Source organism: Orycteropus afer, unplaced genomic scaffold (genome assembly GCF_000298275.1).
Source record: "Orycteropus afer afer isolate SDZICR_OR568_19922 unplaced genomic scaffold, OryAfe1.0 scaffold00292, whole genome shotgun sequence".
NCBI classification, from domain to species: Eukaryota; Metazoa; Chordata; class Mammalia; order Tubulidentata; family Orycteropodidae; genus Orycteropus; species Orycteropus afer.
The window spans coordinates 1,763,158-1,776,330 of NW_006921879.1; the positions used below are offsets into that span (position 1 = coordinate 1,763,158).

The window sequence follows — 13,173 nt, forward strand, 5'->3', positions numbered from 1 at the left end:
ACATGAGACAAAGTATATGTGAACTGCTGTATGAAAAGTGAATTTACTCTGTAAATCTTCACCCAAATCCTAATAAAAAAAAAAAAAAAAAGAAAGAAAGCAAGGTCTTGGAGACAAATCTGAACTTTACCATGCTGTGGAGAGATGAAGGTAAACACACACACACACACACACACACACAACTTGCTTCTTTTCACTCCTAAATACTAAGAATCCTCCTTTATCTTGTTGGTAGAAATTGTTAAAGTTGGATCACTTTTTTTTCCTTTTAGTTTACAACATCAGATTTGAAGGATCATGAAATTAATTCACCTTGGTTCACAGATTAACTGATGTCAGATAGGCTGCTGACCTGAGGTAGATGTAAGGAAGTATGGTAAAGAAACAGCTTCCAAACTCCCAACAAAATAAACATAAAACCCTAGCAATGAAAGGTTCTAGTTTGCATTGGCAAAGAGAAAACCTAAAACTTACTGGACACAGTGGGCAAATCCCCTACTTTGAGAACATGAACTCCATTTCTACAGAAATTACATTCACTGAGGTTGTTTTAGGACAAGGCTGAATAAATTAAATATTTCAACACCATATGTTCAGCTTTGGCAGGAGATGTAAGTGGGAAGGGAATCTCAATGTTAGGGAAGGCCGAAATCACACTCCAGCTGGCTATTTTGTCAAGAAATAAGGAGAAACACACAGATATTTGGTCAAAACACCTTTAATGATAGAGGGAAAGACACTAATATCTCCCTTGTCTGCTCTTTACAGTTTACTATGTTAGGAAGCTTTGGAGCCTATACCATTGGAGGAGAAGCCATCATTCAAATCAGTATAGCAGAACTCTCACTTCCTCCTCCTCAGGACTCCTGTTCCAAATGATCCTATGTTAAGAGTAAATACTACATCTCATTACAAGAAGGAGAAGCAGGAAGGATACCACCTGGAGTTGGTCTCCCAATGTCTGGGACTCTAAGAACCAGACAGTGGTAAACACACAAGCCCCAGTTCATAAACAGGCAAAATGGGGAGGCGGAAAGGGGTCTTGAGAGAGGAAGGTAAGGAAAATACAAGGGGCCAGGGAAGAAAGGAGGGAGTTATCTAAAACTAGAACACTAGTGCAAGGAAATCCCCCACGATCCCTGCTGCACTGCTGCACACTATGTCAAACATTCATGAGATCCATCCAATCAGAATTTGAAGTCCCCTCCCTTGTTATCACATCCCTTTCTTAATCACATAGATTCTCATAAAGTTCTATGCTTTAGCAACACTCCAACTCTCCATTATTATTCCAATTACCCTCACCAACAATGCTCCTTAAAGATATGAACCAACTTCACATTTCCCAAAATAGTCCATGGAAAACCTCTTGGCAAGCAGTCTGCTTGCTTCCCAGGTTTTCATAATGAGGGAATATGAAGAAACTGGCTTATCAACCAGTCAACATCTCTGCCTTAATGTGACTATCAGGGGTTTACTGGAAGAGTGTCCTATGTTCTTTGCTTCTCCCTACCCCTAGAGCTGAGCCACCAGTTACTGACTGCAGCATCTTCACTGATGTCAATTTCTAGAGCCTGGGGTAGGAGGAATGTACAGTTTCCTACTTCTCTTCTATGGGGATGTTTTCAGACACTGCCTTGTATGCAGCAGGCTGAAAAAGAAGGAGGAGGCTGTCTTCTCCTTGGCCTCTCTGATCCTGTTCCTGGAAGCACCTTCCCAGCCATAGTCCTTGGGCCAAACAGCATTGGTGGTGCAAGGACTGGAGTAGAATAGGAGGAGCTGGAATTCCACGGCTTGATGGGCAGGCCATGTGACAGGAAAGCCATGTATTGGCTTCAGAAAGGCAGGGGAGCCACCCCTACCAGCTGAGGAGGAATGTCCTGGGACACAAAGTCCTAAAGGTTGACCTGATCATCAGAGAGGGGTGGTATCGGGCTCTCTAGGGACAGATGCTGGCCCCTCTGGCTGGGCTATAATTCCAAATGCTGAAGCTCAGGTGCACCTGGGAAAGGGAGAAGGGAGGAGGGGGGGAGAAAGGGCTGCCCCAGGGAAGCTGCAGAGTATTCCCTGTGGGAATGTGAGAGCTGTAGAGAATCTATTTTCCTCAGGTACAATGAAGAAGAGAGAAAAATTCCTTAGGGGGTCATTCCCCAGTGAGCATAACAATTTCCAAACTCAGGGACTAGAGAAAAGTCACTAGGGATATACCATGTAAGAGGACAAATAAGGGCTCATAAATCTTGGAGGTCCTCTATGGAGCTCTCTGTTTCTGCTCCTTGGCTCAACAGGCAGCAGATACTGAGAACAGGTTCATGGGATAGTAGGGTCATCTTTCCGGGGAAAGGGGGAGAGCCCGGGGGAAGTGATGGAGGGTGAACAGCCTGGGACCAAGGAAAGTGCAGCAATATTCTGAGGACCATGGGGGGCAAAGGGCTGTACCTGGTGGTGAGCCAACAGCATATGCTTCTTGAGGGTAGCCCGCTCGAGAAAGCCCTGCTTGCAGAAAATACAGGTGAAGAGTGGCCCATCTTTCGAGTGGGTCTTTTGATGCTCCTCCAGAGCTGCCTGTGTGGGAAAGGTCTGGCCACACACTTCACAGGCCTTTCTGCTGCTGCTCTCACTTGGCTCCTTTCTTATTGCTTCCTGCATGCCCAGGCCTTCCACCAAGTTGGTACTGGTGCCTTCTCCTTCTAGGGTGAGTGCTGACAGTGGGCTTGGGCTCCTTTCTGGTTTGCCTCCCTCTTCCATGCCTCCTGCAACCTCACTGCTTCCCTGCTCCATTGGCTGTGGTTGATCCAGACTGTCAGGTGGTGGTGGTGGTGGTGGTGGCAGAGAAGACTGTTGAGCAGCTTTCTCATTACTATCCACCTCCTTCCCACTTGTGGCCACTGTTGCCACTTCCTCCTCTGCCCCAGATGCCTCTTCCGAATCACCTCGTACGGATATTGGCTTCTCACCTCCGCTCTCTGAGCCCCTGCCTGCCAGGGAATCTTCATCTGTCACATCATCCTCTTCTTCTTCCTCCTCCTCCTCCTCCTCAGACAACTCTTCTGGGGATGGCTGCTGGGATTGTTGCTGGGGAAAGCTCCCTGCCCCAGAGCCCGCAGATTGCTCTGAACCATTCTCCTGGGCAGCTCCCCCACTTTCAGAGAGTGTGGTACCACCATTGGGGATCTGGCCCCCCAGGTGCATGCGAACATGCTGCTGTAGAGTGACAGCATTGGTGAACTTCTTCTGGCAGATGGGGCAGGAGTTCTGGGCCCGGGCAGCTGGACTGGCCTTGTGGCCCACAAAATGTGCACGCAGATTGCCCCGTGTGGAGAAGGCTCTGCCACACACTTTGCATTTGAAGGGCCGCTCACCTCCATGTTGGCCATAATGCAAGCGTAATGCCCGAGGACAGCTGAGCACTCGGAGACAGATGACACACTGGTTAGGTCCAGATGAGGCTGAGGATGAAACTGCAGGGGCAGAGGTGGTGGGGGCTCCTGAGGCAGTAGAGGCCACTGCCACAGCACCTTGACGGTCAATCTTTTCTACCAGCTGCTGCAGCTTTGATGTCTCAGAGGGCAGTGCCCCCAAGGGCTCTAGCACATAGGGGAAGGGGAAGCTGCCAGTGGACTTGAAATGGTTGGTAAGCAGAGCCCAGCTGGGTAGTGAAGTCACCAGTTTACTTAGCTGCATGCGGGTTGCTGTGCCACTTTCTGCCACACTGGTGATGGCTGAGCCCTCGCTCCCTGGAGGGGTGTTTTCATCAGCTTTACTCTTGGGCTCCACAGCTTTCATGAGCACAAACTTATTGAAAGCAGGGAGCCCAGGAGCTGTGGCTGTGCCTGCACTGGTGGAGAGCAGCGTCAGGCTCTCTGTGGCACTGAGTGCTGTGGTAGAGGCCACCAGAGGCTTGCGTTCAACAGCTCCACCTGGTGTAGCCTCCTCCTCGGCCTTCTCTGGTGGCACAGACATACCGTAGGGCAGGCCGCTGCTGGTGATGACATAGTCTAGGTGCTCTGGCACTGGGTGTGGGTTCATCTGCACATGTGGATACTTCTCACGGTGCCGGTGGAAGTGCACTTTCAGGTTGCCACGGGTGGTAAAGCGGTTGCCACAAACATTGCACTTGTAGGGCCTCTCACCTGTGTGGGAGCGCAGGTGAATCTGCAGGGCGCTGTCACTGCCAAACACTTTGGCGCAGAAGCGGCATTTATGCCGTCCACCAGGCTTCTCCAACGGACCCATCACCTCCCCATAGCCCAGCTCACCACTTCCATTCTTTGGCTTCAGGAGCCCTGGGGAGGAAGTGGCCTCAAGGCCACGGGCTGTCCCAAGACACTGTGCTGCCAATAGTCCTGTGGTGCCTGGGAATGCCAGGTGAGGTGAGGCAATCAGCTGATCTGTGCTGCCAGGCAGAGCGGGAGATGGGGCAGGGGTGGGCTTGTGACTCCGCCCAACCCCTCCAGCAGAGAAGGGGTGCTGTGTCCCCAGTGGGTGGTAAAGGTGGAAGAAAGCTTGCTTGGGCGTTTCTGCCCCTGAGGAGGAGGAGGAAGGTGCCAGTGTCTTGCCAGTTTGGACTGGCTTGATGGGGCTGAAGAGGGGTAGCAAGGGTTTGGTGGAGGATGTGGTCCCTGTCCCAGGTAGCTCTGAGGGACTGGCAGGGGCACCAACCGACTGGCCTAAGGAGCCAAGCAGCAGCACTTGGCGACAGATTTGCTCAGTCATCTGCATCTGATGGATTTGCCGCTGCTGCAGCACCCGCAGCTCTTCAAGAATTAGAGGGATGTTCAAGTGGCCACTGCCTACACCCGGGGGCGGAGGAGGCGGTGGGGGAGGAGGGGGTGCAGTGGTTGACTCTGGAGGTAATGGGGTTGCACCCAGTTTGGGACTGGCCAAGATTAGGCCCCCACCTCCCCCGGCTGCTGTACCTGAGGCAGCCACCAGGAAGTGCCCAGCAGGCTCCTCTCCTCTCCGCTCTGGGACCCAGGTGGGATCTGTGGGCACCAAGGACCCAGAATCCGGGGCATTGCTGTGCTCTGCGTCCATGACCTGGGGACTATTGTGGCCCTCGGGCCTGGGTTCAGAGGAGGAAGAAGAGTTGTTAGGGTTTTCCGGGCCTCCAATTATCACCATTACAGGGGGGTCAGTAGAGCATGCGTTCTGGTGGGCGAGGAATTCAGCTGGGTCAGTAAATTGTGCGCAGCACTTGGCACAGACTTGGGGGTGGTCCTCCTCGCTAGCATCACCTGGGGAGAAGACAAGGAGAGAGAGCGTGGGTGGTGCGGCTGGGATGGTCTACAGAGACTCTCATTAACGACGAGCCCAGTAACAGGCCAGTTGGGGGTGGGGAGATGAGCTCATCAGGCCTTGGAGATGGCTAGAGCTCAGTCCTGACCCGCTAAGACAAGAGACACCTCAGCTGGGGGGGGGCGGGGGCACGCGCACACTATCCCCCCTCCCTCGTTGCCCACCCCCCTCCGTCCTGGGCCGCCTGCGAGTGCGAGGGATGGGTTGCGAGGGATGGGTGTGTGCATGGGGGCCTATGCAGAGAACCGTGCATTTAATCCCGTCCAGCGAAAGTCCTTCCCCCGCGCGTCCCCTCCCCCACCATCGTTGCCCGACCTGGGCCCTACCGCACCTCCGAGCTCCGCCGGCTCCCCGCAGGGCCCCCCCAAACGAGAGCTCCTCCCGGCTTCGTGCGCCATGGCTGTGGGGGAGGTGGAGGGCCGGTGGGGTGGGAGACAATGGGGATCGGGATTGGGGGCGGCGGTGGTGGCCGCCGGGGCTGCAGCAGTCTCTGCACCCAGCGGCCCAGACTGCGGAGATGGAGATCGGCGGCGGCGGGGGCAGGGAGCAGCGGAGGGGGAGGGGGAGCGAGGAGCGCGGAGGAGGGGAGGAGCTGGAGCGAGAAGCAGGGAGAGGGGAGATGGGGGAGGAGCTGCTGGGGAAGGGAGCGAGCTGGGAGGAGCTGCTGGAGTGGGAGCCCGGAGCTGGAGAAAGAGGGAGCGGGGAGCTGAGGGGAGGTGATGTTGGGGTGGGAGTGTAGAGCTAAAGAGGGTTTCCCCGAGATTCATTGACAGATGCTGTGGGTCCTGGTAGGGGCCACATTCCTTGCCCTCTACAAGCTTTCCCCCTTCCCTAGATGTCTGCCCATGCCTGTCCCCGTACAGACCAGCAAGCTCAAGGGGGCACAGAAGAAAACAGCAGCCCTGCTCAATAGACCAAGGCAATAGGCTTCTTATATTTTTCTTTCGATAAAGGATCTGCTTGAGCCTTGTAAACGTGGACTCCAGAGAGAATGGTCTGTACTCAGAGGTCTGAGAGCCAGAGGGGGAGGGGGTACCCAAGACATCCACCCCTCCCTCAAGCACACAACCAGTCTCCCAAATACTCCCAAGTTTTGGTCCAGTCTACCTCACCTCCTATCCAACCTAACCTACCCTCATCGCCACAAAAAAAGTTTTCTCAGGGTAGGAGGTAGCAAGGTAGAATTTCCAAGGAAGTCATTTCAGGACTCCTCTCAGCAGAACGCGCTAAGCCCCTTCCCTCTCTGCCCTCCTCACCCAGAATAAAAGCTGAATGCAAATTACTCCACAGATCTTCGGGCCAACACCTAATTTATAGAGTTCATGCTTATTTAAGAAACCATCTCCATTTTAGTAACCTCTTCTTTACCCCCCCCCCCTTCTTCTTTTGCACACTGTCATTATTAAGGACAGTTAGGTTTTGGAAGGTGAGCTAGCCTGAAGAGGCCTACAGTGTCCTGCCTAACTCTAACCTGAGCAGTGAGGGGCTCTTCAAACAATTGCAAAAATGTAATAGGAGCTACCAGGCAGCCTCTCTTTGCCTGATGCTCCTTTCAGTGCCAACATGGTTTTAAAATCTAGAAATGACAGACACTGGTTCACCACTACTGAGGCAGCCTCCTATTCAGGGAGAGGGTAAGAATGGGTAAGATGTCTCCTTGACCAAGTACTCTGCTTTTCCTTTACACTTTGAAGTGAGTCTTAATAACTTTCCACTTCCTCAAATAGTCTGTTACTTGCAGGAGGTGGCCAAAGAATCCTTGGTTTTGTGGTTTGCTTGGCCATGGGTAAAGCCAAGTTGTTGTAATCTCAGATGTGTTCTTCTCTGGCTGGTAAATTGAACCATGGTGGTCAGTCACACCTACACTACACCACCGTTTCCCTTTTTGTAAAATGGTTATATCATAGCTGCCCTATTTTCCTCAGAGAAACATTGTGGGGACAAAAAAAATTGAAAAGCTTTTGATGAATAAAATTAGTATGTACATATGGGACTTAAAAAATTTGGAGGAGCCCCAAATAATATCACTTAAAGAATTTACATTGTCAGTAGCAAAACAGTCAGATAGTAATTTATCCTGAAATACATGTATACCAAAATTAGATGTTTTTCATGTTGCTTATTAATATTTTTTATTTTGAGGTGAGATATTAGCTAATATCTTTGGCGTATATCAAGAATAAAAAAGTTGCTTTCTCCCTTTCTCCGCCATCGGGCTGAGTATGGCTGCCTTCCATCCTTGTTGTGTCTTCTCATAAGACTTTCAGGATCAAGAGATTCCTGACCAAGAAACAAAAGCAGAATCGGCCCATTCCCGGATGGATTTGAATGAAAACTGGCAATAAAATCAGGTCAACTCCAAGAGGAGACCTTGGAGAAGAACTAAGCTGGGTCTGTAAGGAGTCGTGCATGTGGTAGCACACATCTCAACCTAGGTTCACTAATATTCTACCAAGTTTGATATTTCACCATGATCTGATCAATTGAACATGTTTTGGGGCAACTTCTGGATTCTTCCTTTCAATTTATGGGAGCTCTGGTAGTGTAGTGCCTAAAGGCACTTGACTGCTAACCAGAAGGCTGGCGGTTCAAGCCCACCAGCCACGCCTCGGAAGGAAGATGGGGCAATCTACTTCCGTAGTGATACTGCCTCAGAAACCCAAGGAGGGGTTGCTATGAGTTGGGTCCAACTTGACGGCATGTAACAACAACAACATTTATGCTTCCACACGAAGAGATTGAATGATTAATAAATATGTGGTACCTTTGGTTTGAAAAAAAAAAAAAAGAATTAAAAAATTTCCCCATGTCTGTCAGAATGGAACTGTGCTCCATAGAGTTTTCAATGACTGATTTTTCAGAAGCAGGTTGCCAGGCCCGTCTTCTGAGGTGCTTCTGGATGGACTCAAACTTCCAACCTTTGTTAGCAGCCAAGCATGTTAACCATTTGCATTTGCACACCACCCAGGGACTCCATACCAAGAATAGGGAGTCTTTTTTTTGGGGGGGATGGGGGAGGACTGAAACAACCAAATTAAAATATTAGTAGAACATCCACTACACTTTTCAATATAAAGTTTGCCTGTTTTTTTTTTTTTTTAACAAGGAAAACATTTTACTGAACTATGTTCTGAAACTTCAGATAATCATAATGATCTTGAGCCTGTGAATTATGGCTGTGAAACAGATGGGCTCTCGTCAGTGCTTCTGGGCCTGACCCTTATAAGGAAGGAGAGGAGGGTCTGTTCCATCTGTGACAAGTCACAGGTTAGTGCAATGTGGTTTATTTTACAAATAAAGAAATCGAAGCTTCAGAAGGTTAAGGAACTTTTCTGAATTCACAGTCATTCAGTGAAGCAAGCATTCAGGTTTCTGACTCCTACCCAGTGTTTTCTCATGCACATCAATATTGTGTGGCCTCCATGATGCTAGAGAAAGAGCCCTGTGTGGCTCCTACTCACCGTGTGCTGTCTGGCTTCAGTAAGGGAGAGGGAATCAGATGGAGGCCTTCTACTGAGCATTTGTTAATTAGCATTGAACATTTGATATCAAGTTGCTGTTTTGTCAAGTCTTCCGACAAGAAAAGAAATCCTTTTCTTTTCATCTTCTCCTGGGAAACACTGTCCTCTTTTTTGCTCTTTAATGAAACTTGCTTTCGGATGCGTAATTTGATCTGCACTCTTCTTTAAGGTAAATTTAGTCCCTGGTGAAAGGTGACGGATCAACAGCCACCTGTAAGAGGAACCCTCTGTTTCTCAGCACTTTGCACTTACTGCCTGTCCTGAAAAGGGGGGAAGGATTCTTAAGCAGCCATGGATGAAGTCACACACATAAGCATAACCTAAGCTGGTAATGGTGTGCTTAGATAGCAGATAAGGTGAGGTAAACTATCCTGGGTCACATGCAAAGTCTGGGATGGATATAGGATTAAGACCGATATTTACAAAGAGCTGAAAATGACTAGGACAAAGGGAACCAGGTGGCTTCCCCTTCAAGCCTGGTGCCCCATCACACTGCTGCTTTAGACTTGGGAGAAAATGGTTGGGAAGAACAAAGAGAAAAATAGGTGGGTGAAGTGCAGGAGTATATTTGAACAGTAGCTCCAAACTTTGTAGCACATTAGGATTGGTGGGAGAGCTTTTAAAAATGGTGATGTCCAGGCCACACCCCAGACCAGTCAATTCAGAATCCCTGAAGGTGGGATCCAGGCATCAGTATATTTTTAAAGATCCCCAGGTCATTACAATGTATAGCCAAGGTGAAACACCACTGTCTCAGAGGTCTGCCCTTCCTGTCAATTCTTCCATCTGCTCCTCACAAATCTTACCTGGGCTAAACCTATGTGAAATTTGGACAAAGGCAAAGTTAGCTTTGCAGTGTTAAATTTTCCCATCAGGATCACTCTCTACTTTACCCACAACTACACAGGATAGTTCTTTTCTATCCTTTCCCCGCGAAAAACCTGCTTCCAAGTGGAACTGTGCTCCATAGAGTTTGACATAATTTATATCTGAAAATGAATTTAAGTGACTGTATCACCTTTCCTCGGGCATGCACACAGAGACATATCTACAGAATACAGCACCTATGGCAATGAGTTTTAAATTGCTGAATGACCTCTTACAGCTGGTGATGGAAACTGCAATGGCAAATAGAAACTGCTCATTGACTGACATTCCCCTCAAGCGGAGCCAGGGCATGTGCCATACCTGCCACATCCTAGATTGGCCTCTGCATGTGCATCTTGCGCCATATTTCTAATTGTGAAATGAAAAGCTTTGTTCTGAATAGACGACTAACAGAGTTCAGGCATGGTCCAGCCATTAAAGAAACAAAGTATACTATGTAAGTCCCTGCCTAAATTTACCCTATCATTAACATTAGGCCTACAGTAATTGGTAGCTTCCATAATTATGAATTAATTCTGTAACTGCTGTTACAGACTGCTTCTATGGGGGGGGGGGCATGTCACATCTTTTCTTCCTCGCTTCTCTCTCTGAAATGCACACATATACTCCTTTGCTACCCACATGTAACATGCACCACGTAGTAGACAAAGAGGCAAAATGATTTGTAGATTTCCAGAATAGGAATATTTTAGGTCAAACATAAATAAATCTTTTTAATGGACACTTTCTGACATCAAAGGACTCAGCACTTGACATAAAATTCATAACGTTTTGGAGCTCGAAGGGACTTCAGAGTTCTGACGCTCTCACACAATGTTTAAGAACTTTGAATCAAACAGGCCTGAGTTAAAATCCAGCACTTTCTAATCTGTATGATCTTGGGAAAGTTTCTTTCTTTCTTTTAAATTTTTATTGTGATTTTGGTGATAGTTTACAGAGAAAATTCACTTTCCATGCAGCAGCTCACATATACTTTGTCTCATGACATTGCCTGCATTTCCCACAATGCAACAGGTCCTCTCCCACTTGCCCAAAGTCACATAACTCATAGTTACCTCCTCCCTGTGTCTTTCCTTCCCATGTACTCCTGCCCCCTGAGCTGTCTCCCTGTGAATACATGGACCTTCTATTCTCCCATGATTGATCTCTCCAAGGAGTGAGAGATCCTACTCTTATAACCTACAGGAGTGGTTTCAATTCCAGACCTGAAAGGCAGCTTGGGGCCATAGTCTCAGTGGTTCTACCAGGCTCTATCAGACCAGCAACCTGGTCCTTTTTTTTTTTTTTTTTAATGATTTTGAATTTTGTTCCACATTGTTCTCCCACTCTATCCAGGATCTCCTACATAGATCCCCCTCTGAGTGGTTGACAGTGGTAGCCGGGCACCATCTAGTTCTTCTGGTCTCATAGTTGTATCGGCTGAGGATTGCATGGTGTACCAATCACTTGGACTAATTGTTTCCATGAGTCTTTGGTTTTCTTCATTCTTCTTTGCTCTGAACAAGGAGAGACCCATCATTGCATCTAGATGGCTGCTTGCAAGCTTTTAAGATCCCAGTCGCTACTTGCCGAAGGAGGATGTGGAACAATGTTTTGGGTAGTATGTTATGCCAAATTGAACTCGATGTCCCCAAAAGTATGGTCCCGAGCCCACAGGTCCAACTACTCGCTCCCTCTGGGTAGCTGGCTGTGGCCAAGTGACTACAATCTTGCTTTGGAAAGTTTCTTAATCTCTGGATTTCTCTTGTTTAAAATGAAGGCAATAGTAGGGGTGTTGGCAGGAATAAATGAGAGGAAATTCATGAAGGGACTCATAAAGGAACCCTGGCAAAGATTAAATATGCCCTAAGTATTAGCTATGAGTATTATTGTTTAAAGGGCAAAAGCTGAAGCCTAGGAGAAGAGACTTGCCCAAGGTCACATAACTTCAAAGCCCGAGTTGAACTGGAAACCTGGTTTTCAGTTCCCTTATCCAGTCCCCTATTAATAGTACCATGCCTGTGTTATTTCTATGTATGTGTATCTATATATGTTGTTGTTGTTGTTATGTGCGGTCGAGTCAGACCCGACTCATAGCGACCCTTCCTTGGGTTGCCGAGGCGGTATCACTATGGAAGTAGATTGCCCAACCTTCCTTCCAAGGAGTGGCAGGTGGGTTTGAACCACCAGCCTTCTGGTTAGCAGTCAAATGCCTTAGGCACTACACTACCAGAGCTCTTCTGTATACGTATATCAACTCTAAAATGTGTTCTTTCTGAGCCAGGGGTACCTAGGACTGAGCAGACCAGGGCTCAGTAGTCTGGGAGATGTAAAGAAATGTATAGAGACAGAGCTCCAAACTCTCTTTTGGCCTTTTTCCCTTTTTGTTGCTCTTGCAGTCTGCCAACTTCCATCTAAAAGACTTCCCTCTCTCCCTCTAGATCTGCCTGGCTGTTGTCCTGGTTTCTCCTTCTCACTAAATATCTGGGTTTCTGAGTTTCCTTTGTCTCCCAGATGCACTAGTTTGCATTTTCCCCAGTCACATCCCTTATGTTCTTTAATCCAGATTTCTAGACTCTGTAGGGAGAGATTTTTTTTTTTTCTGTCTCCTGAGTTTTTAAGTAAATAGACTATTTCCTGCTCATCACTTAGGTGCAATAACTATTCTGTTAGATTTACCAAAAGTCCCTGGTCAGGGAAGCTGAGCAAAAACAGGGCTGGGAAACAGGTTCTTCAGATTGTTTTTTGGGGTGACATTCTAGGTCACTGCAGAGATGAGGCTCTTAAAATGTACAACAAGCTCAGCATTTGCTTGTCCGCTTATGGTAACTCCTCCCCCAAAACAACAATTGCTGTTGAGTCAGTTCTGACTTATAGCGACCCCATATATTACACAGTAGAACTGCCCCATAGTGTTTTCTTAGCTGTAATCTTTATGGAAGCAGATCACCAGCCCTTCTGCAGGGCCAGTAGGTGGATTTGAACCAACAACCTTTATGTTAGTAGTTAAGCCCAAACCATTTGTGAAACCCAGGAACCTACGCACATATGATAAACAATGCTTAAAAGAAGGCGAAGGGCTCCTGGAAATATTAGTGGCACTCTATGCCTATTGAATAACGTGTGCTGGTGCTCATTTCACAGGTACAAGAAAGGATGCAGTGTTCTCCCAAATAAGAGCCCTGCCTACCTAATTTTAAGGCATGCAGAATAAGAAAACGTCTCTGGGTAGGATGAAAAGTCAGGAGCATGAAGATCACATAAGCAAAGAGAGACTTTGTCTGTACAAAAGTTTAAGCTTATAAGATCAGGAAGGAATTTTAGATATGATCAGATTTAGCAAACTCATCTTACAGATGAGACCCAATGACATTCCAGGTCATGCAAGTAGCTCAGGATCATTCACTCTCAGAGGAATTCTGTTGAGGAAGCCCACAGGCTTTGTTAAGGCAGATCTTAAGACATGTTACTTGTTGTTGTTGTTGTT

At 47.9% G+C, this 13,173-nt stretch overlaps 1 protein-coding gene across 1 annotated transcript in view; it reads right to left on the reverse strand.

Moving 5' to 3' along the window:
- Positions 1-2,310: 2,310 nt before the first annotated feature.
- SALL2 (spalt like transcription factor 2) overlaps positions 2,311-13,173 on the reverse strand; it is a 13,896-nt gene continuing 3,033 nt past the window's right edge. The window contains exon 2 of the mRNA XM_007951155.2: positions 2,311-5,237. Coding sequence (XP_007949346.1) covers positions 2,311-5,237 — 2,927 coding nt within the window. The remainder of the gene's footprint in view (positions 5,238-13,173) is intronic.